The sequence below is a fragment of the Blennius ocellaris genome (genome assembly GCF_963422515.1).
Source record: "Blennius ocellaris genome assembly, chromosome: 22".
Taxonomy (NCBI): Eukaryota; Metazoa; Chordata; class Actinopteri; order Blenniiformes; family Blenniidae; genus Blennius; species Blennius ocellaris.
This window is the reverse complement of record NC_137671.1, coordinates 6,170,835-6,188,404: the sequence shown is the minus strand read 5'-3', so window position 1 is coordinate 6,188,404 and position 17,570 is coordinate 6,170,835. Positions and strand designations below refer to the sequence as shown.

At 41.0% G+C, this 17,570-nt stretch overlaps 3 protein-coding genes across 3 annotated transcripts; 1 reads left to right on the top strand and 2 right to left on the bottom strand.

Annotated features, from left to right (window-relative positions):
* Positions 1-1,173: 1,173 nt before the first annotated feature.
* dnai7 (dynein axonemal intermediate chain 7) lies at positions 1,174-6,212 on the bottom strand (the record flags this gene model as incomplete). Its single annotated transcript, XM_080518576.1, has 16 exons — positions 1,174-1,449; positions 1,843-1,956; positions 2,187-2,345; positions 2,429-2,643; positions 2,741-2,900; positions 2,991-3,154; positions 3,587-3,677; positions 3,767-3,932; positions 4,017-4,175; positions 4,273-4,376; positions 4,452-4,586; positions 4,684-4,821; positions 4,914-5,018; positions 5,160-5,248; positions 5,913-5,991; positions 6,207-6,212. 16 exons carry the CDS (start codon positions 6,210-6,212, stop codon positions 1,174-1,176), a joined length of 2,160 nt encoding a protein of 719 aa, XP_080374702.1.
* A 419-nt stretch (positions 6,213-6,631) lies between these two features.
* On the top strand, positions 6,632-8,875 carry lyrm5a (LYR motif containing 5a). The gene is made up of 3 exons (XM_080518015.1): positions 6,632-6,698; positions 6,926-6,997; positions 7,080-8,875. Exons 2-3 carry the CDS (start codon positions 6,953-6,955, stop codon positions 7,290-7,292), a joined length of 258 nt encoding a protein of 85 aa, XP_080374141.1. The 5' UTR covers positions 6,632-6,698; positions 6,926-6,952; the 3' UTR covers positions 7,293-8,875.
* Positions 8,876-9,101: 226 nt separating this feature from the next.
* Positions 9,102-17,273, bottom strand: LOC308146672 (sodium-coupled monocarboxylate transporter 1-like; the record flags this gene model as incomplete). The annotated part of the gene is made up of 10 exons (XM_080518575.1): positions 9,102-9,361; positions 9,574-9,662; positions 10,921-11,092; positions 12,329-12,438; positions 13,302-13,372; positions 13,470-13,599; positions 13,826-13,966; positions 14,046-14,161; positions 14,292-14,330; positions 17,046-17,273. The coding sequence occupies 10 exons, from the start codon at positions 17,271-17,273 to the stop codon at positions 9,102-9,104; spliced, it is 1,356 nt and encodes a 451-aa protein (XP_080374701.1).
* Between the last annotated feature and the right edge of the window lie 297 nt (positions 17,274-17,570).

The following is a 17,570-nucleotide window of genomic DNA, read 5'->3' as shown; positions in this document are numbered from 1 at the left end:
ACGTTTGCAGAATTAGTTAGTCTGTGTGTGTGTGTGTGCGAGAGTATGCATGTGTGTACGTTCAACAGAAAAAGTACAGGTGGTCCTTCACGGTGCTCCATCGCAGCACACAGTGAAACTGTCAGAACTGCTGGTACCTGCCTCACTGGATCCAACGTGATCTTGCATTAATGATTGCATAATGTTGACCTATCATGTTAACTTTATAAAAACAATCATGACGGATTTATAATAGCTGCATCCATTGTGCCACACAGCTTTTTAATTGCATTTCATGTACTTGAGGAAACGGGGCCAGCCTTTTAAATTGAATTTTACATTCATATTTCTCATGGGTTGAAGAGAACATTTTAGAACTCTTAGGTCTGTAAACACTGGTAATAAAACTCTCATTTTAAGCAATTAGGGAATCTATATTTATGAGTTTGTTAGCTTTGAGTTAGAAAATGTGAATGTTTATTTTTGTTAAGTTATACTTCTCAACTGTTCAGTCTTAACACCAAAGTTTTTTCCTTTTTTTTTTTTTTTTTTTTTTATAATCTTGCTCTTCATGTTCTTGCTGTGGTTGTCACCATTTTCAACTTCATACACTTTTTGTATGTTCCAAAGAAAGTGTGTGGATCTTTGCACAAATAAAGTAGCCAATTCTACGATAGAAGCCGTGTCATTCGAACTTCAGATATCTGTATTTAGAATCGTATTCTGCACAACACTTTGTTCCTTCTGAGCTTCCTTTGTGTCTTCTGGCAGTTCTCCCGCCACATGCTCTACACTGTACTAGTTAACACGTTTGTCTCACGGTGAAAAAGAGCCCACTTCGACTTTGGTTTGTGGTTGTTTGGGAATATTCGAACATGCAAACTCAAACATTCATGTAAAGCTAACTTCTGAATCTAAAGGGTGAATTTGCGCATTTTCCCTATGATGGAAGTGTAAGCAAAGCAGTATAGAGAGAACAACTCTGCAATACTTTTATTTTTGGAGCGTTATCACTTACTATTATGGAAAATTGATTCCACAAATATAGCCTTTTTTTTAACTCTGCAGTCCCAAAGTGCTTTATCATTAATCATATTCACCCACTGACATCAATGGAGACGCGTCATGCAAGTTCGCCCACGGCGGAAAACCAGCCAGGTCTGCTGCTGACTGTACCACCTGAGCCATGCCGCCTCACGCATACATGAGAGGTCTGGTGGAGCAGAGCAGACTCTGCACGGTGTCCACGAACCGATAATGGGATGTTCTGGTCCTTGCGATGCCTTCAGGGCTCATGTCATCCTGCAGCATGTGGATGAAGGTGGAATGAAACTCGCTCCCAGGATAAAAGTCCTTAGTGAAGGCTTCACTGCTCTCGGTGATCTCCAGCTTTAGACTTCTCTGGGCTCCCAGCAGGTACAGACTCCACGAGTCCTGAGGCACAGGCTCGGCGCCATGGTGCTCACACGCCTGTCAGTGAAGAACATTTGAGGTACATCAACAAACTCATCAGGATAATGAGGCATCTTGGAGATGCCTCATTGGAGATCTCAATGGAGATCAAAAGGTGAAATGACATTTGTAGCTACCCATTCATAAAGTAGATCACATTTTAAATGTATCCGAGTAAAATACTGTATATAAAAAGTACAAGACCCAAGATGTACTACTTAATCATAGTTCTGTGCATATTTGAAATTCACAACTTCCACCAATGGTTCTATCGGACTCCCAGTATAGCTAGCGTTCCTCATGCGTCTTCTGTAGGACAAACAAAACATGTATTCCCCCTCTGTCCACCTCTAAAATACTGGGAATGCGATAAAGTCAAAATGATATAAACAATAAATGAGCAACAAATACCTGCATGACCAGATGTTCTGCGTTGCATTTGGCGTTCCACTTGCTCCACGAGAAAGCACAGGCAGAGGCGAAGAGGGCCATCTGCTCGTAGGCAGTGTGCTCCGTGAGATGGTCCTGAAGAGGTGGGAAGCAAAGCAAACATTTTACAATGCTGTGAAGAAGAAAAAAACTAACTTGCTTAACTTAGAATAGTCCCTTTTATACACTTCCAATCCAGTAGCTGCATGAGTCACTTGTTCCCCGAGATTGTAATTTTTTCCCCCCACAATCCAAAAACATGCAAATGCATGTGTGATGTTGACGTACATGGATGCAAAAACGTATGTAACTGAGAAAATGCAGACCTTGCGACAGTTGCTGATATAGTTGTCTGTGAATTCATTCACAAAGATGTTGATCCCTGCGGCCAGCATGGCTCTCTGCAGGGCCGTACGGCTCATCCACTTCCCCAGAAGGTGGGACAGGCCTCTCTCTCGCTCCAACTGCAGCATACACTGGTCATCCTGTTTGTACGGCACACAGTTGTAACAACCCAGACTTGACCTCTGGAAACGATCTGGAGCTCTGTATTTTGTAGGACATTTACCTGAATGGTGATGCTGACGTCCAGCAGCACCCCGTTGATGGTGAGAATCGCAGAGTTCTGGCCTAGTGGGCGGAGCTCCCACCTCTGGAGGGGAAGGTTTGCATAGGTGTCCTGAATCAGCACGAAAGCTTGAAAAGAAAACACCTTGAAGGACACTCTGGCCTCGGCCTCCTCGTAAGACACGTCTGTGATACCGTCCGTCCTCCACTGCTTCCCTGGTGGAGTTGAAGTTCATGTGTTTCTTCTTACTTTAGAAGACATTTGAAAGGGTTTTTGTATGGAAGCTGCTCTCTCTCTCTCTCTCTCTCCCACCTGCAGGATCCCAGCGAGCCACTTGCGGCGTTTCCAAGAAGACAACATTGTTGGGCATTGTAACAGACACTCCAACTGAGGGGCAGTCGAGAGCATCGTCGCCATCCGACCCGGACTGCTCCGAGGAGTAAGGAAACACCTGCAGCCCAGTGTGGAGCAACTGCAAGCACACACATACACAAACCAGAGTCAGGATATGTCAGCTTGAAACTGAAAACAATAACTTACTTTTTTTTTTTTTTTTATCCACCTGTCTGATGTTCCAGTCCTTCACCTGCCGATCTTGAGGCGGGAGGTGAAATACATCGTAAAAGAAGACTCCTCCGAGAGGTGAGAACTGCTTCAAATCTACCACCGGGACGACGCCCTTCCTCATCTTGAGCTGCACCGAGGATGAGAGCAAGTCTTCTTCAGCTGAGGATAATCAGGAGGATAAGTTTTATTGGTTAATTTATTTGGAGACAGATTTTAATTTATTTTCATATCGACTTCGTCGCTATCACATACAGGTCGATGAAAGTCCACACATTCAGATAATTAAACAGTTTTTATCTGCGGGCCATCATTAAGTAACTGTTGACCTGGGCATTAGTGTTTTAATCTCTATCACATGCAATCCTACTTTATGTTACCTAATAATGTGCCTTAAGTGCACAATTTGTCTACTTTTATTATACTATATATTCATGCTCAAGAGGAGCATTATCTATAGTATTGTTAAAAAGAAAAAAAATGGAAGTAATTTTATCCGATGAGTGTTTATTAATCATGATTTCTCATTTTTGTTATAAAAGTATCACAGATTCTGGCTGAAAGAATCAGGGATTGTCAGATTGGGCATCTTACCGCCGAGTGCCTCCATCTGTGTCTCTATTTGGCTTTCCTCACCGTCTGCAGGCTGCACACTGCTTTTCCTTGAGTGCACATTGGCTGCACTCTGTGAGACACACCAAACACACACAGTGAAGGTGAAAGCATCCCAATGAATGTTGGAAAACATTACAAGAAGTAATTCTTTCAGCTGACCTTTCTATCCTCGGACTCTTGAACAGACTGCACCTCCTCCTCCTCCTCCTCCTCCACCTTGTCCTGATGTCCATCGCTATTTTCTTTCGCCTCCCCATTTTCCTTTGGCTCACCCTGCTCAGATGAGTCTAATTCGTCTGAAACTGCCTCCAACCCGACAAGAGACCTGAGATCAGATGGCCAAAATAAGACAAACACATGTCGTTGGGTATACAGGTGTTTGGTATTATTATCAGGGATAGAGCTTGACCTGCTGCTGGATGAACGTGTTGTCACGTGAGCCACCCTGGCAAGGAAAGACAAGTGGTCATAATGTGTGTGGAGGATCCGTACAGCGACGCTGCTCTTAGCCAGCTGCTTGGGGAGCTCAAAGCCGAGGCCCACCTCCTCGAAGGTTAGACTTTTAATCCTGTGAGGACCAGAAAGAAACAGAGTTTTTGAGCTTCTTTAAAGTGAGTAAATCTTCAGGTGCTGAGAATACATTCAAAAAAGAAGCATCTTCAAACCTCGTGTTCCTCCTGAGGTTGGCCCAGAGGCACAGGGTGACATTGTCGTCCTGGATCACAGTCTGCATGTTGCCCGTTTCGATGTCAAGGTTTCTCTTGGCTGTCTGTGACCAAAAACAGACTTCGGTATGAATGGCTTCTGGGGGGGGGGGAGAAAAGCTGCACAGTGTGTGTTTTACCTTCAGAATTTCCTCAGTGGTCAGAAGGTGCTTGAAGTGGATTAGCTCCTGCAGAATCATGAAGCTGTCCTGAGCATTCTGCCGTTCCTCTGGATCTGCAGCTTCACTCACCAGGTCTTTCAGCTCATCCACCAGCTATACATTTCACATTAGTCACAAGTTCATTTGGTATAATAATAATAACCATTATGATGAGCATTAAAAGTGCATGATATAGACATAACGCACATACCTGTAGAGCGATCTCGCATTGCTTGAGCACAGATGTCATGTTGACGTCTTTGTCGTCTCTCCATAAGCTGATATATGTGTTAATATCCTGCTGTACTGCCGGGTCCGGTTTGCCATCACAATGCAAATACTTCTGCCACTGGACATAGTGCCAAAATTCAACACCGACACAAGAAGTCTATTGTCGGCACTGTAGATGAGTCTACATCTTTTCACTCTGTGAACACACACCTTAGCTGTCTCAGCAGCGTCAGTCTTCCATTTGGTCACCGCAATATGATTCTCTTCCAGCAGATGGCACAGTTCACTCAGCTCATCATCTCTGCGCTCTTGGTCCTGTCAGCAGAAGAGGGTGACCACAGTGAAGCATCAACATGCACAGAACATTGTATTTCCCTGGATGATTCCGCAGCAAATTCTCTCTCTTAGGAAAAAATAATCCGTGTGTTCAGTGTTCAATTGCACCAGGAATCTTACCTTGAGTTCAAGCTTCTCAATCTCTTTCTCCTTCTTCTCCTTTTCCAGCCTCTCCTCCTCTTCCCTCTCTGACTGGAGCCGGGCTTCCTCTAAAAGGCAGAATTATACTTGACATACATACAGTACTTATCTATACACAGCAAAAATGCTTCGTGGTATCATCTCTGCTGGATTTGAGTAGATTTATTAATTCATTCGTCAGATGGACGCAGTCTCTTTTTTTTCCATTCCATGCTGGTGGCTGATCCCTCACCCAGGAACCTGGGGGATATCCATGCAGGCAGATGTAGAACATGCAACCTGCACACTGAAAGGCTCTGGTTCAAAGTCACACCCAAGTCCTCTCGTTGCTGACAATGTTAACTACCCCACAAATGTTATTCCTATTTGAAAAGTATGAAATGAAACATAAAAAATAACTTTTAATTTGATTAATTAAAAATGAAACAAATGTTAAAGTTTGGCAAAAAAAAAAAAAAGCCCTGGATTTGAGTTCTCCTTGGGCTGTAGGCCTTTCTGTGTGGAGTTTGTGTGTTTCCTCCAGGTTCTCTCTGGATACTTAACTTGCGTATATCCAAAGTCCAAAAACATGCAGTTGTAGTTAATTAGTGACTTTAAATTGCATTCCTGTGTGATTATGAGTCTGTATTCACACTGGATGGATTGATGGATCCCAAAAACCTTTTTAAAGTAAAAACCGCTGAACATTCATGGGGTCAGTCTTTAATAGGAGTGTGTCTGTTTTTGGATTACCTTCCTCTCGCAACCTCCTCTCCTCTTCGGCTTGCTTTGCCTTCTGGGCTTTGGTCACCTTATTGCCCTTTTTGGTTGACTTCAAGCCACCAAGACATCAAAAGTAACTGTTTAATCTCACTTACTTACTCAGAAAGGGATTAATAGCAGAGATGATGGTAGGTAGACATTGAATGTGCACTTCTCTATTAAAATGGAATTATGCCTTTGCCTCCCTGTTTGTGTCACACAATGTTATCTTAGTGTATTTATTCCATTAGTCCACGTGCTGACTGCCTCATACATTTCTCATACCTTCATATATGCTTTCTTGGGCGCCTATCACTCACAGGAGAAAACACAAAGAGAAAGTTTAGAACGACTCGCATTAAAATGTAATTTACAGAAAAAGTGAGGAAAGAAAAGTGAACCGAAGTTATCGACAGGCTGCCTAAGTAAGCTACGTCACATATTCTGTGATATTCTCGATCCCTTTGAACTGTATTTTCTGTGCTTTAATACTGTATATGGTTAATGTAAAAGCCTGCCGTTTGAAAATACTAAATATGATTGGGTTTTAGTGCTACAAGAGAGAAGAATGAAAACTCACCATTATGTCGTAATGAAGTGTCTTCGTAACCATGGAAACGGCTACACCTGCGCACACTCACACAACGCAGAAACGCACGAAGAAGACACTTCCCGTGTAAATATTACGTAACTTCCGGTTCAGACGGAGAATGGCGCCGCTCCTTGTTTGCAGGAGGGCACTGTTGCTCTCTGTTGCGTTTAAAGGACAAAGCTAAAGTGAGACTGGTTTTGTTAATGTCCTACTGCATGAAAAAAGTCACTTTTTACAGCGGCATTGCGAATTCGATTCCGTGGACTGGTTGATGGGAATGCTTGCGACGCGTACGGTGTCTTAACTCTAGTTTTGTAGCCGCTTCAACTGTTGTTTTGGTAGCATTGGTTTGCATAATTAGCTTTTCTGTGCTTGTTCTTAACCTCACTCCATTCATTCGTTATATTCTCAGAAGTGTGCAAAAGGAGTCAATTCCGACATGGGTAACCCTTTAAGGAGTGAGGTCATCCGGCTGTATAAAAATGTAAGGGCAGTCAAAATCCTCGTCTCTGTGTCGTGTCTCATCTTTTTGCTTTAATGTGAATGTATTCCTTTTCTCTGACCAGCTGCTGTATCTCGGCCGTGAGTACCCGAAGGGCTCGGTTTATTTCAGAGAGCGTCTGAAGACTGCTTTCATGAAGAATAAAGACGAGACGGACCCGGAGAAGGTCAAGAAGCTGGTGGCCAGGGGAGACTTTGTCATCAAGGAGCTCGAGGCTCTTTATTTCCTCAGAAAGTACAGAACTTTGAAGAAGAGGTATTATGAACCTGAACAGTGATCATACAAAAACAACACTGCTCCCAATGCAAGATTGTATTGTAACCCCACTCAAGAGCACGATCACATCCCAATGCAAACACTCGAAACAGTGTTTCATTTGTGAATATGAAAGTCACATTACAAAGAAAAGCTACTGTAGAAAATAATGGCGCTTAGGAAGCCAAGGCGACAAATGTGTTTTATGTTTCTGTACCAAGCGAGCACCTTGATGTCAGAATGCTGAATCTCAAGTCACTTATTTGAATGTATGTCAACTGCTAGACTTGGGATCATACTTGTGTAAAAACTGAGATTATCAACCCTGAAATGAGAGGAAAATGACATTTCAGAAAGAGCACGCATTGAAAGAATTTTTTTTCTCTGCCCTTACCCCTCCCTCTAGCTCTATTTTCAATATTCCACATCTCAGACATGCTCTCAAGTTGTATTGTATTGTGCTACGTTCTGAAGAGATGATGGATCTCCACTGATTTTATTTCCCTTGCTTGTTTTCCTTCGACAATAACAATCACAATACAGACAGAATCTTAGGTTTTTCATGATGCTGTCTTATTTTGAGATGCTTGCAAGTGCATTTTGTGGAGGGGGAAAAAGGCCTTAATTACCATTAAGATAAATTTCACACTACACCTTTCTGCCATTTCTTTGCAGTCATTTCAGACAGTTGAATCTTTGATGCTGTGTTCAAACATTGATGTCTTCCTAAATTAATGGTTTTATTTGTTTTACCAAAATGTTTTTTGCCCAGGCCCATTCTTGATAACAATAGCCAAATGTGATAAGTCACTCTAAAGTGAGAGGAGTGAGACTTTGGATGTTTTATTTTATTCAATTCGGTGTTGTGTCCTGTATCATGGTTATCAATGTTATTTTTAAATATCAAATATTCTGTTTCTGGGAAACACAAACAATATTTTAAGAGGGTGACGAATATATTCAGTGACTCAAAAATATACTTTCTTACACTACTTCTGCAGCAGTTTTTTTTTTTATTAAAAAAATATTCACACGCTCATAAGCTACACCCACATGGTAACATGGGATCTTTTTTTGTCTAATTCGTCATTGAACTGAATTATTGCATTAGAGCTTTCTAAATGAAGAACTCTGATTGGTTGTACTCAGCGTTGATGGAAAGAACCAAGATCAACAGTTGTGATCCTTAAAAACATGTATAGTTTCCATGATTGTTTTTGGCAGCTTAAGAGTCATATTCAGTTAGTTTTCAAAAGTGGCAAGTTAATAGTTTTGAGCAAAAGCCATATTACATTTTGGGAAAACCAACATATGGTCAGCGGAGACTCATTCAGGTCACATCAACGGCATCGGCACAAACTCTCATTGCAATTTATATTAGTGCTGTTAAGATTACGTTGGTCTAACTGTCATTTCTCCTTCTCGATCGAATGGACAAACTTATGTACAATGTAAATGTTCTGTGTATATTTGTATTTGTAAATACACAGTCAAATTACTTGTCCATCCAAGGTACATGGCTGTGTACCACTGCACTCAAAACTGTACAGATTTTGTAGAATGCTGATATTCTGTGCCATAGTAAATCATTTCAGTCGAATGGGTCTTAGTAGTTGTGATCATTTCAACAAGTACAGCAAACTTTTTGGAACTATTTCATTGTCACTATCACTCTTACTGGTCACCACTAACAGGCAGGCCATCAGTGCATCCAGTCAAAACAGAAGTCGGTGCGCGAAGCACACAAACATTGGACGCTGCCAACACAATACAGGAGGACTTAGCTGAGAGGAGGGGGATTGATGAACCCTCCCCCTCCGCTGTTCCAACGTCACGTCCTCTCAGCCAGCCGGTCCTCTCTCCCAGCTCCCGGGGTTCCAAGGGTGGAGAAGCAAGACACGTCCTGTCGCTGCCCGTTCTTCCACTGGCCCTCTGTCCCACACGTTCGACCCAGCTGGGTGCTTCTCCAGTCCTGGTTCCTCCCGACCCACACTCGCGTCTGGTCCACACTCCTCCAGGGTCCGACTTTGGTCCCATGCTCGCTGCTCTTGGTCTGGAGACCTGCCACACCCACTCTGCTCATTGCCACATCTGTCTCAGCACACATTTCACACTGTACTTACCCGTTCTGTTAGAAGTTTGTAGAGGTGATAGGAAAGCATGTCCTCTTTCTGCAACATAAGCCTTGGATCCACAGTCTGTCTCCTGCCTCCTGAAATATTAAGTAGAAGAAACCAAGAGGCAATGACAGCTAATATCCACAAAAAACACATGTAACCAATGACAATAGGACTTTTATTCACCTGTCAAGAGGCTGACTACCACGCCCACGATTGTGACTGCAACAGCTCCAATGACGATAAAGTAAAGGTAGGAGGGAGAGTGCCAGTATCTGATGGTGAGAAAAAGTCTTTGTAAAAGATTAAGGAATCAGTTCTATTGATAGAAGACTTTTTTCTTTTGTCGGAGGAAAATATATACAAAGTGATCTCAGTCTTGAGAGTTCATAGTATGAACTTTATGCTCAACTATTTGACCTGTGTTATATGAAATTTGATGACAATTACTGAGAGGTCATACAGTGATGATTATAGTTGAAAGCTCTTCACCTCCAGGCCTGAAGCCCTTTCTGTCTTGAGTTTACATGTTCCGTCTTCAGTAATATGTTTTTTTTCCCCAATGGTCCAAAATTATGAATTGGAGGTTATTTGTGAGTCTCATTGTGTTTTCCTTTTGCTTTGGATGGATGAATTTTAATTTTCTTCCCAAATAAAATGGAACACAGTGTGAAGTTTAAAATGCTTAGCCATTGTCCAACTAGTTTCAGCCTACAGTCTATTTTAAGAACTCATGAAACCAAATTTGTCTGGTTATAATTAGATGAAAAAACAAACTGAACAACTCAAGTCAAACATGTACAAAACAAACTTTCTGAACCACACCTATCCCCAGATTCTGCACTGTTCAGTAATATCGCCATATTTAAATTAGTGTGAAGATTTTTGGGGTGACTGTCTAAATGACTGTCTACACTGCACATCGGGCTCAACTGGTTCATTTTCAAAAAGCATAAACTTTGTACAAAGCGTCAAATAACTAACTCCCAGGGAACATCCAGAAACTGTTTAGTAAAAGTGGGGCAGCGTTCAATTAAAGAAGGAACCAAATTTGCACAGGAACATCCATGTGCACACACAATTCTGAAAACCTTTAGTATTTCAGAATGTGCAGTGAGACAGTGGAACAGACGGTCGGGGAGTTCAGGCAATGTCTAACCATGAAGCAGTTCAAACAGCGGTACAAGCAAATAGTGTTCACCGAGTACAGAGAAGAAGAAGGGTGGAATATGCACTTGGTGTTTTCATTGTTACAACCTGTTTGCTAAGGTGCTTGTTTTCTCTGCTTTGCCTTGTGGTTGAGAGTATGTGATTAGTTAAAAAGTTCCTCCTACTCCTTTTTGAACATAAGTTTTCCATTTCAGAGTTTTCTTTCTAGTCACTTATTTTTCTTTGATCAAAATAAAATGAAATGAACAAACAAACAAACAACGCGTCCAAATTTGTCTAACTTTAGTCAATCAATATCCTTATTTCTTGAGGAAGGTCTAAACAGTTGCAAGCAGTGTCAGTGCTCTGGTACACCACACTTACATGCAATAGTTTCCCTGTATCGGGGCTGCTGTGGTGAAATTTGGCGCCGTGGGAAGAGCAGTGGAGGTCCAGTTCAGGTTTGGAGATGTAGTGGTGAGGTTACAGCCCTCAGTGGTCAGCGGCAGAGGTCGGCTCAACTCAGGAGGGGTTGGACACAGGACTTGACCCAAGGCTAGGACCAGGCAAACGATAAACCCTGACACGACACCTGACAGTCCTCCCTGACAAAATATAACAAGTACATTTGAGTGCATGGAAAACCTTGAAACTGCAATCAAATGTAATTTTGTCCGCTCTACTGTTACATGTGTTTGTTTTATGTGGGATTCTTTTGTTTCTGGATTTAGATAATGTTTTAATGCTGCAAGATAGCCTGGTTGCTCTGTAATCCAAGGCCAGAAGAATGAGGTTACAATCTGGACTTTTTGAGTAAGTTTACATGTTCACCTTGTGCCTGCATTAATTTTCTCTAGCTTGAAAAACAACTTGAGCATTGATCATTAAAATACCAATATGTAGACTGTTCCTCAACACCAAGTGTACTCTCAAAGTGTGGGAACATGACTGCTATGTTAATGGAGGCCTGCCCCTCACTTAAAGATCAGCTGATCTCCACTGTTTACCAATAGATATTTTGAGAATGCACTGGATAGATGATAAGTAACCCTGTAGGTATACAGTATGCGGGTTGCAGGTACTTTGATTGCTTTTGTGGCCTTTGGAAGAGGCAGCAGTCCTCTCTCATCTATATTCTCAGTTAGCGTTTTCAAATGTTTTTATCCACAAAATTTAACTTGGATTGGTTGTTCATCAAGTTGAAAAATATTGAAGGTTAAAGAGAAACCTCACTCTCATTTGTGTCCTTGTGAATCAAGAAGGTGGAAGAGATAAACATTTCTGAATTTGCATCTATGTTGACTATTTGGATAAAGTAAGAAAAATTAGGATATACTTACTTTTGCATTGGCAAAAGGACAGAGGATTCCCAAAGAGAACAAGGCGAATAGAGGGCCTCCAACAACTGAAGTTACTATGGTGACTGCCTGTTTAAAATATTTGATAGAAATAAAAGAAGAAAACTTAACAAACTGCCTTTTGTTATATGTTGTAATGCATCTGTATTGTTGATTGCCCATGAGGTATGATGATGTTACCCACCTGTGACATCTGTCCCAGGACTGATGCCAGTCCAGCCATGGTAATGCAAACAACCCCGTAAAATAAAGCTGCAACGACAGTGTATTGATTTAAATCCTGGACAATAAGTTTACGAAAAATTTACAATCGAAATCGAAATTACGAAAAATGTACAAATTTACAATCATTCCTCTGACAAAGCAGTCACCTGAAAAGCAAACAACAACAACAATAGCAAAAATAATTATAATAATAAGGATGAGTATCGTACTCAGTCCTTTGGAGAGGATGGATATGCGTTTCTCAGACATGACAGTGTATGGTTTGATCAGGTCTTCCAGGGTCACTGCAGCAAGTGCATTGATGATGGATGAAACTGTGCTGGAGTTGAAATTACAGCAAATTAATGAATGAATACAACGCTATGAAACCAGACATAAGATTTAAGCTGATCTTTCATAGCTGTTGTTTGGATTTTGGAAACACTCTAAATGATGGTAACTGAAAGAAGGTTCATCAAGATTAAAATTGGGACTAGATACAGCATTTTCGCAAAGGACTTTTGTCTTGATGTCCTGCGTCAAGTGAAAATAATCCCAGAGGAGAGTGTCCAAATCTCAACTCAGCAATTACAATAAAATCATTCTTCCAATGAACTCAGTTTATTATATCTTTTAAATCAGTATCAGTGTTAAAGAAAATCTTAAGGCCTCTTAAGATTTCTGAGTTATTAATTTAGATATCTTTGTGTGGTATTGTCTGAGGAATGCACAGATGGTCCTTGGTCTGCCCTCACTCCTGTGTGCCCTCTGCCGAGTATATCATGGTCTGTTGTCATTCTTTATGGTGATTACTCGACGCTCTCAGTCTCCGCCCTGTTTACGAAGGGAGACAATGTCACCCAGATAGGTAAACTAATGTCATTCCAAGGCCTTGAGCATGTGTGGAAATCAAGCATGCTCGGGAGATAGGGGACTTGAAGATGAGCTCAAGGAAGAACAAGGCAGTCTGTTGTTAGTATGTGTATGTTTCTGTTATGAGTCTGTGTCTGCATGACCTAGGAGATCTCCAAATGTAAGTTTGAATTAAGATCCTTGCATCAAGTCAATGTCTATTCTTCATTCATCCTTCTGGACCTGAGCATCACCGGGGAAGCAACGGAAATTCCACAACAGTCAGTAACTGTGTCACTTTTATATGAGTGAAATATGATCAGTTTATAAAACCTCAGAGAGCCGCTATACACTGCTGAAAAGAAGAGTCCCAAGAGGCCACGTTGGCCTGCCATGATGTATTTCACCAAATATGGCAGCACCTAGAAGAAAAGAATGAGAAGAATTAATGTATATGACTTCTTGGCAGATTGCTACACAAACAAAGTGGTGGTCGTCTCCATTCCAACCGCTTCCCACCTCATCTGGAACTGACACCAGTCCAGCCGTCCACGGGTCGCAGTGCTTATAGATTGAGTATACGCACAATCCAGCAAATATTGCGGACAACAAGATGGCCCAAAGGCCAAACACGTTAATGTACAGAGCCCTGAAGGAAAAAGGTACACAACCCAGAAAAATAGATGAAGTCAACAAATTATTACACAATAAACATGAAGTATCAGTACATGCAGATGATATGATCACAGTTTTCATGATTTTCAGATCAATTACTTGCCGCTCTCTTATTCACTGAAACAGTACAGTGAAGACAAATGACAAAATGTTGAATTCTATCTCTTCAATCACACCTTTTTAGTAAGGAAGTGACTTACAGTCTGGCATGAGTGATGCTCTTACAAGCAGTGTATCTCTGAACCTGAGCAGGTTGGGTCCCATATACAGAAATCCAAGTTATTGTTCCTCCGATGAAAACGGTCCAAAAAGTATGTCTCCTGAAGGGATTTGGGTCAAAGCTGGGGAGACAGTGCCTTCGTCAATGACAAGAGCCTTGAATGAAACCTTCTCCTCAAGCGTTCTCTTCTTCATACTCACTCCCAAGCGTTGAGTCTCCCTCCTTGCTGTGAATCTGTGAGAATGGTGGAGATTCCTCCTTGTATGATCGCAGACCTGATCATGATAGCCAGGTAGCCTGCAAGCATTATTCCAATCTGCACAGATAATAAGTTATGTATAGTATTGCAGTCCCCCGTTGATGTGTGTGGATGAATAAATGTATCTTCAGAATGGAGGTGTTGCTATTGCTGTGCTTTGTGTGTCGCTTTTCATTCAGAAACTTACCTGGAACACATCGGTCCATATCACTGCCTTCAGTCCACCCTGATGCAAACAGCAAAACAGAAGTTGCACATTTAAAAATTCTACTTCAGATCTCTAGCACACCAAATATACTCACGCCTTGATTACTTTTTTCCAAACAGATTGACATTTTCCTTAAAACAGATATAACACCTGATGTAACCTATTGTACAATCTGGGAAAGTTTGAAAGAATTCTTACGGGGTCATATAATCGAATATTGTTCATCTAATAATAAACAAAAGCAAAAATGCTTAAATGAGCTGACGGATCTCATAATCAAACTAAATCAACAACATAATGTTTGAGTTCTGTTTTAATTAACAGGTAAATGCAGGAAAACGTTTTTACAAAAATAATATTTAAAAAAAGAACTCAAGCCTTACGTAGTCAGAACGACAAAATGAACATAATACAAGTAAATCAACAACACTCTGTCACCCCTTCCTCAGACCTATATCACCAAAGGTTGAATTTACAAACAGAATTTAATCTACTTTCAACAAAACAGTCTGAACAAATGATGTTTAAATCATGATGATGATCATGGTATGAGCATTGGGAGAAAGCTTCCAAGATGCTGGCTTAGCAACTACGTAAATCAGAATTTACCCATGTAATTAAAACCCAACTTGAACAAATTACAAAAGAACCAAATGAGATGAACAAGAGTTTTCAGCACTTTCTACTCCAATTAAAAAAATGTGATTAATTGAACAAACCTGAATTTTTGGACTATGTTTTTCTTTTTTCTTTTTTGCCTTTAGTGTCATTATTGATATTATTTTAATCATACTGTTGATAATGTAAACCTTTTTGTTAGTTGTTTCACTTTTTGGTTGTGCCTGTTTGTCATTTTGGTCTAATTTAATTTTCTGTAATCTTTATGTGAGTCTTTTGGGTGGGTCAATATGGGGGGAGAGGGAATATATACCTTTACGAATTAATATATTGTTCATGTTATATCATTGAAAAAAAGGAAAATAAAGTTTTAAAAAATTCTACTTCACATAAACAAACAAAAAAAGAACACCAATGAGTAATGAAAAATATGCAGGAAAAAAACAGAAACAGAAAAAGTTTCCAAGATATGTGGACAATTACAGTTACATACACATACATTTTGTTTTGCCATGCAAACTCATCTTTTGTCCTTATTTTTTCCACTAACCAGTGTGCAGTAAAGAATACAGATGCTGGCAGTCGAGATAATTCCAATCCACAGATTCATATCAGTAACTGGAGAGAGAGATCAGAGTCACTGCTGTTTTTAAATGTAGTTATGAGGCAACTTTAAGTCAGCTGCAGTGTCTCGAAAGTTGCATGACATACGTTGGCTTAAAGCCAGAGCGGGAGCATAAATGACAAATCCAGAATAGAGGACCTGTGACAAAAAAAGAAAGAAAGAAGATCAAAGCATGAATGGAAAAAAGATCCAAGCTTAGTTATCACACATTATGTTCACTAAATTCTTTCTCACATTTTGGACAATATAAGTCACTGTTCCAAGCAGACGGGTCGCTCTGTTGAAACGTAACTCCAGATACTGAGCAAGAGCAACACATCAGAGGAAATACATTGTTAATACTACAATTACTGAATCTAAACGAGTCTTTAGACCTGCCTTGATTTGTAATTTGTGCTTTTGTAACATGATGGATCCTCCACTGTGCTGCACTATGCAGTTAATAGAAAGCAGCTTTACATAAAACTCACTGAAAAAATGTCATCATATTCACCATGCACACTTTATATAGACTACCTTAAACATGTTATAAATATACTCCACTTAAACAAATGCTCAATTTTCTTCATGAAATTTGCATTGAAAATATTCGAAAACAGATGTGAACTGACAAATGCACACTCACCGTATAAATGCTGTTGAGTTCCAGCTTATAGAAAACTGGGAGGAAGGTCTCAGATGATATTGAAACAGCAAATATGTAAGAAAAACACATAAAGCCAAGGGCAGATCCATAGAGATATACCTACAAGCATCACAAGAATAGAATTTCAGTTAGTTTGTTATGAAACACAAGATGTAATTATATCAATGAACAAAAAATTTGAATATGATGTTTTGTTTCAAGCAAATGTCTTTGATTGCTGTAAATTAAAAAAAAAAAAAAACTGAGCAGTGTTATTTCACTTTATAGCAAATTCAAATTACTTGACTTGTTCAGTATTTTGATGCCTTTGAAAAAGAAAATAACAGAAAGCAAAAAAACAAACAAACTGAAAACCATATCCATCCATCCATCCATTTTCTGCTGCTTATCCGGGGCCGGGTCGCGGAGGCAGCAGTCTGAGCAGAGTTGCCCAGACTTCCCTCGCCCCAGACACTTCCTCCAGCTCTTCCGGTGGCACCCCAAGGCGTTCCCAGGCCAGCCGAGAGACATAGTCCCTCCAGCGAGTCCTAGGTCTGCCCCGAGGCCTCCTACCAGAAGGGCATGCCCGGAACACCTCCCTGGGGAGGCGTCTGGGGGGCATCTGAAACAGGTGCCCAAGCCATTTCAGCTGGCTCCTCTCGATGTGGAGGAGCAGCGGCTCTACGCCGAGCTCCTCCCTATATATGCAAACTATATTTTATACTTAAACCAGTTTTGTCTTAAGCGTCTCTCTCTACAGTTGTGCAATTAAAAAAAATTGGAAGAAACCTCAACAATGAGCTCCAGTATTGTAGTTGTAGAAGAAGAAAAAGGGTCTATAACTTGAAGGCTGCTGTCGCCTTACCTCAGCTGGGACTGATATCAGTGTAACAGACGACATGAAGCTGGCGGTCAAGGACATGGACACAGGCAGGGCGTTCATTTTTCTGCCCCCCGTCAAGAAGTCACTGGAGTTTCTCGATCCCCTCAAGGTCCAGCAGGAATAAAGCCCGATGGCCGCAGAGATGGCGAGCATGAAAGCAAACACCACATAGTCTGCGACCTCAAAGGAACTCACAGAGGCCTCTGACATTTTGATGGATTCCACTGGAGCTCCTTCCCAACGATCCACTGGAAACCTTTTGACAACAGCCTTCTTTCTATCGCTAAGATAAAACTGTGGCATATGAAGTGGAACAGTGGGGACTGTCCCCGAGTGTTACATACTTGAGCAGAGCAGAGCTTGGCTGGAAGTTTCTTGTCTTTCCACCAGAAAAGTTAATATCTGAATTCATAAACCTAGTTCAGGTACAGCATGTCGCAATATTAAAGTTGAAAGCTGAAGTATTATTACAGGCCAGAGGTAATGTTTGTATGAGACTGACTGTGC

Excerpts from the sequence above, each read along its gene's own strand:
- lyrm5a (XM_080518015.1), top strand. The coding sequence starts at position 6,953 with ATGGGTAACCCTTTAAGGAGTGAGGTCATCCGGCTGTATAAAAAT. Across the intron at positions 6,998-7,079 it reads TCATCCGGCTGTATAAAAAT|CTGCTGTATCTCGGCCGTGA; the intron begins GTAAGGGCAGTC and ends TTCTCTGACCAG.